General features: G+C 37.4%; 1 protein-coding gene across 1 annotated transcript; it reads left to right on the top strand.

The window, feature by feature from the left end:
- Nucleotides 1-4,795: 4,795 nt before the first annotated feature.
- On the top strand, nt 4,796-6,068 carry LOC139693300 (pyridoxal phosphate phosphatase PHOSPHO2-like). The gene is made up of 3 exons (XM_071591412.1): nt 4,796-4,978; nt 5,087-5,212; nt 5,297-6,068. Exons 1-3 carry the CDS (start codon nt 4,976-4,978, stop codon nt 6,032-6,034), a joined length of 867 nt encoding a protein of 288 aa, XP_071447513.1. The 5' UTR covers nt 4,796-4,975; the 3' UTR covers nt 6,035-6,068.
- The last annotated feature ends 10 nt before the right edge of the window (nt 6,069-6,078 follow it).

The following is a 6,078-nucleotide window of genomic DNA, read 5'->3' as shown; positions in this document are numbered from 1 at the left end:
AAATTATCTAAAAGTCAATTAATTTCTCTTTCCTTGTAAAAAAAAAATAATTTATGACTTCATCATATTGCACAAAATTGAGAAAAAATTAATAAAGGTAAAAGGGGAACAACTTCATGGAAATTTACTGACAAATTTTTTGATACCAGTGGACTCTAAAGATAATTAATATATTAAGTTTTGAATATTGAAAGATGTTGTAAACAAGAAAGAATGAAGATGGCGGGTCATTCCAGTCTTATCTTTTATTAATAAGCATTGATAACCCACATATAAGCATTGTGCCCACATAATAAGCATTGGGTCCCACATGGTAAACTCATTCATAAATTAAAGGTCGCGGGTATAAACAAGGGCGCCATAAGTTGGGTTAAAGATTTTCTTTCAGAGCGGGAACAGAGGGTAGTCCTTGATGGTGCTAGTTCCGACAGCGTTCGAGTCACGTCGGGGATACCTCAGGGAAGTGTGATCGGGCCGCTGCTTTCCTTAATTTTTGTTAACGATTTGAACCGCGAAGTGAAAAGTAAAATTAGGATGTTCGCGGATGACACGGTGATCTATCGGGAGATATCTGGGGATGAGGATCGTTTTATTCTAGCGCAGGATTTAGATTGCATTACTAAATGGTGTTCTAACTGGGGATTGACTCTAAATTATAATAAATGTTCAGTGGTAAATTTCTTTAAAAGATCAACGGGATTTGCTTACAAATTAGCTGGAGGTGACCTAGCAGGAGCTTTCTTGCTTGTGTCCTGGCTTCCGTGTTGTAGGATGGCTTTCGTGCTGCATCATGGGGTGCAGTTTTTTAGCTGTTTTGCGGTATATGTGTTTGCATGAGTATTGGATGAAGGGATTTTTGCATGAGTGTGTGCGCTGCTGTGGGTGTAATTTTCCGTGTTGTTTTTTTTGCATGTGGTATTTTTCCTTTTTACGGTTGGTGACCTAACACCCCCCGCCACATGCCCTTGCGGCGGCTTGCGGGGTATTATGTAGATGTAGATAACACATAATAATTAACATAATTATTGAACAAAAAAGTCTGATATTTTCCACTGCTTGAACTTCTTTTGCATATTGACATTTCCTGCAGTTTGTCTAGCTTTTGCTCTTAGAAATTGCCACCTGATCAGATATCACACCGTGTTGGTATGAAGGTAAAGGAACCTCTTCATCCTGTGTCATCTTCCTCATCACCTTCATCCAAAATGTAATCAACACTCTGTACCTCTGTTGCCTCAGCTCAAGAATCTAATTTGACTAACTCTTGAGAATGTTCAATTTGCCTGAAGAAGATTCCAGCCATCGTCTGTAGTATCATCATCATCATGAGTAACTTCAAATGGAGTTTCTTCATCATTATCAACATAAATCCTGCCTTCCTGAAGCAGTTATATATTGTATATTCCTCGCTTCCAAGTCCATGGTACATAGTGTATATATATATATATATATATAGTATGTGTGTGTGTGTGTGTATATATATATATTTTTTTTCAAGTTGTCTTTATATATCCACCACAGTTGTGCAAAGATATGACCTGTACAATCATTCTTTGATAATGCCCCTTAAATGATTGAATGATACCTATATCCAGTGGTTGGAGCCCCAGGAATTGTAATTTTATTTTCACATTCATTCATGTATATAGTTTAAATGATTGATTAATAATGGTGATTTCCACATTTTTCGGGCTGCGTCCGCGTATGTCGTTTAAATGTACAACAGTTTCGCCAGCTATCCTGCTGGCGTCCTCAGGTAAAGGATGAAAAGAAGCTTGTTGTCCCGTCTTATATAGGAAAAATCCGGCGCCAATACCGGGAAATTTCTTGGCCAATCAGGGAACGTCCTCATATTCGAACGAACATTGATTAATAATAATAATTTTAAATATCGAATTCATTAATGATTATATTGATTCCCCTGAGGAAGGCAACAGGAAACCCCCTCAATTATTACTCCCTAGTTTTATATGATGGACAGTAGAGAGAAAATGAGTCCTGGCAACTACGGGACTCATCCCAATTGCTGTGTGTTGTGCCCGGCAGTGGGAGAGGCAGGAATCCACAGTTGTCATCTCGCGAAATCCTTGCAAAGCAAAACTGACAGCAGCAGCACAGAACCCTCAGAAGAAGATGGAATTGGTTAGAATTGGAACTTGGATTGTTAGAACAATGCTGAGGGCAGGAAAATTAGAGAATAAAATGCAAAAGATGGAAAGAAGAAATATGGATATTTTAGGGCTTTGCAAGATGAGATGGAATGATAGTGGGGATACTATAAATGGAGTGATAGTTATAGAGTAAAATGCGTACAGTAGAGCAGATGAGTCAGCGAATGGGTTGCCATAATATTGAATAAAAAGGTAAGATTAGTCGGTGTAGTAGTGCTGGCAGTATTACGGAGAGGTGTAAAGCAGGGTTGACCATTACTACTGTTGCTGTTCAACCTATATGTGCAGGAAATGATTAAAGAGGCATGGGAAGAAGTAGAGTTAGGAATTTATTAAGTCAGTTGAGAATACATAATATTAATTAGGTTTGCGGATGGTCAAGATTTAGAATACCAGTGACCTAAATGATTAAAAGCATTGGTCAGTTCATTGGAAAGTCAGTGAAACAGGTATGGGATGAGAATAAATGGCACTAAAAAAAGGTTATATAGTCTCTGGGAAGAGATAGGTTAAGTTAAATGTTAAAGAAGGAGAGGAAAACTAGAGCAGGTGAAACAGTTTCCTTATCTTGGAAGTGTTATGGACCAAAATGGTCAAAAGTAGTAGAGACATTAGGAGAAGAATGGCATTAGGCAAAGAAACTTTCCCAAAGAGGAAGGAATTGATGGAAGGGACATTGAGTAAGGATGTTAAGAAAAGGCTCATCAAAACTTTGACATGGAGCCTAGTTATGTACAGCGCGGAAACATGGTCACTGAAGCTAGAGGATAGATGTAGGTCGGAGGCTTTTGAAATGTGGATGTGGGAAAGGTGAAAGAGACCGAAAGTAAAGCAAATGAGGAAGTGCTAGGTATGGTGAGCGAGGAGAGGGGATTGTTGGGAGCAATAGTAATGAGGCAGGAAAAATGGATGAAAAGCACATTGATCAGCATTGGGATGTTGAAGACTGTGATAAAGGGGAGAATGTCAGGAAAACGAGGAAGGGACAGCAATAGGATATGGATGCTGGATGGAATGAAGGAAGGAAATATCCATTTTAGGATCTGATGGCCCAATAACGGAAAACAAATATTCCCAGTATGGCTCTACTGATTTATAATATTTATAGCTTACATAGAATTAAGATGTCACAAAACTTTAAAGAGTAGAAAAAATATGAATAGATATTTCTAAGCAAAATTATAGAGCCTGAGGACTGTTGTTTACTTCAGACTGATTTTTAAATATTTCCAAGTCATTGAACACTCTTTTTCTCTTAATTTAAATAATTAACTGTATTTTAGTTTGCCCAAAATTAATAAAGAAATTATTCTTCCTTCAAATCAAAAAAATACCAACTGCAAGTCGTGCTGATGGATCCTAAAGTAGTCGCTTAAGTAGCTAGCTAATATGGTATCCTTGGTCATTAAGTATCATTAGAGCAAGCATATTCTCTCATATTAATGATATAATGTTGTAATGATATTTTTTCATGGTCAAAAGCTTTGCATGTACATAATAAAATTAATTCTCTAAGAGAGAACATGCAGCCTATGGTGACGGATGTTTAAATTCTACATTATAAACTTACTGCTCTGTAAATTTTTACTTGGAGGATATTTATTTTAATATTTTTATCTTTCATTGAGTTATGGTTTTTTTATTGGAAAATAATTGCATATCACACAAATATCTACACAAGTGTCAGGTAGGGGAGGGGGGGAAATAGTATAATGCTGTTAAACAATTTGAAATGTTTTAATTGAAGGAATAAACTTTCAGTTGAAGATAAATGATAGTATCTGTTTAAACATGCTCATTAGGCCAATCAACAACCACTGACCATCTTCTGTAGAAATAATTTCAACAAACTTCTTAATGTGGCATTTAACAAATGCCGGAGGGTTACAAAATGGTTTTATCAAACTGTATTGTACATTCAACATCAACAATTGTGGCCGATTCGAAGAATCAAGTTTAATTTCATTCGCTTTGAGCAAACAGAGCCAGAAAGGGCCGCTCCAGCTTGGCAAAGAAAACATCGAACTGCATGCATTTTGCCAAATGTTCGTCTGTTACATTTGTTGTATTATGGTCCACCATAAAAATAAACGGCAATACACAACCTCCTCACTGGGAAGACAGGCAACTGTGCGCGTGGACACTTTTGGATTGACAAACCGTTTAAAATAGCTGTCCGGCAAACCGCCATGTGTTAGAATGAGTTGCGTAAATAGCAAACATACGAATGGAGAATCAATAAAGTGAATGATGGCCTTACCGATTGATGAAATAGGCGTCGATAAGACTAACATGCAATCCAAAACGAAAAATCATTGATCACTTTCTGATATCGAACACGGCAGGCAGATCAAAACATGCCGAACGGACCGAGCGCCAACTTCTTATCGTACTTCATCTATGACAATGCCTGGGTATTGTCCACAAATATCTATCTCCTAGTCGCACGCCAAATTCCTTCGTTTCGGTTATTGAAAAACATGCGTTGTTTACAAACATGTAACAGTACCGAAAAATTCAGCGACACAATTCGAAATTTGATTATCAGTACATTGAGGCAAATTTGATCGTCAGTATATTGAGTCCTCAGTTATTTAAAAAAATACTCAGTTCTGCGATCGTTACGAAATACGTATTTCCTTCACATAATAACAAATCTGCAAAACATTCGCTATTTCCCGCCGTTAACAGTGTTTCGTTGGTTTTTCATTGGTGGCGCCAGTATTCCAGTAATGCCTTCAGCAACTTGTGATAGTTTCAATAACAAATAGAGCCAGATGATTTGGAGATGACACCAATATTTAATGGTTTGTACGCTTTGGTAGCTGTGTTACTTGTGTTATTGTACGACGCACATCATGCTTATCCTCATTGATTTTTTCGACACGGATTACCTCCGTTTCGTGGGGCTTTAGAAGCCAACAGGGCATCGTATTTATTGGGATAGATATAAATATCTTTTCACCGCCCTTGTGAGCTATAAGAGCAGTTGCTTGCTGAATCACGGGCGAAAGTGTATGGAAATGAGAGAGAAGAATAAGGTACCTGCATCACTGATCCCCAAAATTTTATCGAAATACTCAGTTGCTTTATTTAGATGTTGACAACCAATATTTTTTCTTCAGAACATGAAACGGTTACTAGCAGCTTTTGACTTTGACAACACTATCATCGAAGGTAATAGTGACATCGTGGTGAAAAATCTCCTCCCAGATGAAGAACTTACTGAGGACGTTCGCTGTCTTTACAAGTCGGATGGCTGGACAGCCTACATGCGTAGAATATTCCAGCTGTTACACGGAAGTAATTTCAGTCCATCAGACATTCTTTCTGCCGTCAGAAACGTACCTTTTACTCCTGGAATGAAAGAACTGTTAAAGTGGCTCCACGAGGTTAATGGTGAAACCATTATAATTTCTGATTCAAATTCTGTGTTCATCAATGATTACTTGCAGAATTCCTCATTAGACAAGTGTGTCACGAAAGTGTTCACCAACCCTGCTGTTTTCAATGATAGTGCTTGTTTGGAAATTGAAATGTATCATTATCAAGATTGGTGTAAATTAAGTACGAAGAATTTGTGTAAAGGGCATATATTAGAAGCTTACATTCAAGAGAGGTCGAAGGAGAATGTAGATTTCCCATTTGTTGTTTATGTTGGCGATGGTGCAAACGATTTCTGTCCTTCACTAAGACTGAATGAACAAGACATAACATGTCCTCGTGTTGGTTACACTTTAGAAAAGAAGATTATGAATGCCAAGGAAAATGATCCCGGTTCGGTAAAAGCGTCGGTTGTTCCGTGGACTAACGGAAATGATATTATTGATGCATTAAAACAAAGGTTAAATGGCTCTGTTTGATTGTAAACATTTTTTAATTTAATAAATTCATTTGAAACAATGTT

This window comes from Hetaerina americana, unplaced genomic scaffold, assembly GCF_022747635.1.
Source record: "Hetaerina americana unplaced genomic scaffold, ioHetAmer1.1.p SCAF_46, whole genome shotgun sequence".
NCBI classification, from domain to species: domain Eukaryota; kingdom Metazoa; phylum Arthropoda; class Insecta; order Odonata; family Calopterygidae; genus Hetaerina; species Hetaerina americana.
Note: the sequence above shows the minus strand (reverse complement) of the source record. Positions and strands in the feature narration are given on the sequence as shown.

Bases quoted from the DNA above. Each gene is read 5' to 3' on its own strand.
- LOC139693300 (XM_071591412.1), top strand. The intron at 5,213-5,296 runs GTACCTGCATCA...TTTTTTCTTCAG, and splicing joins AAATGAGAGAGAAGAATAAG to AACATGAAACGGTTACTAGC.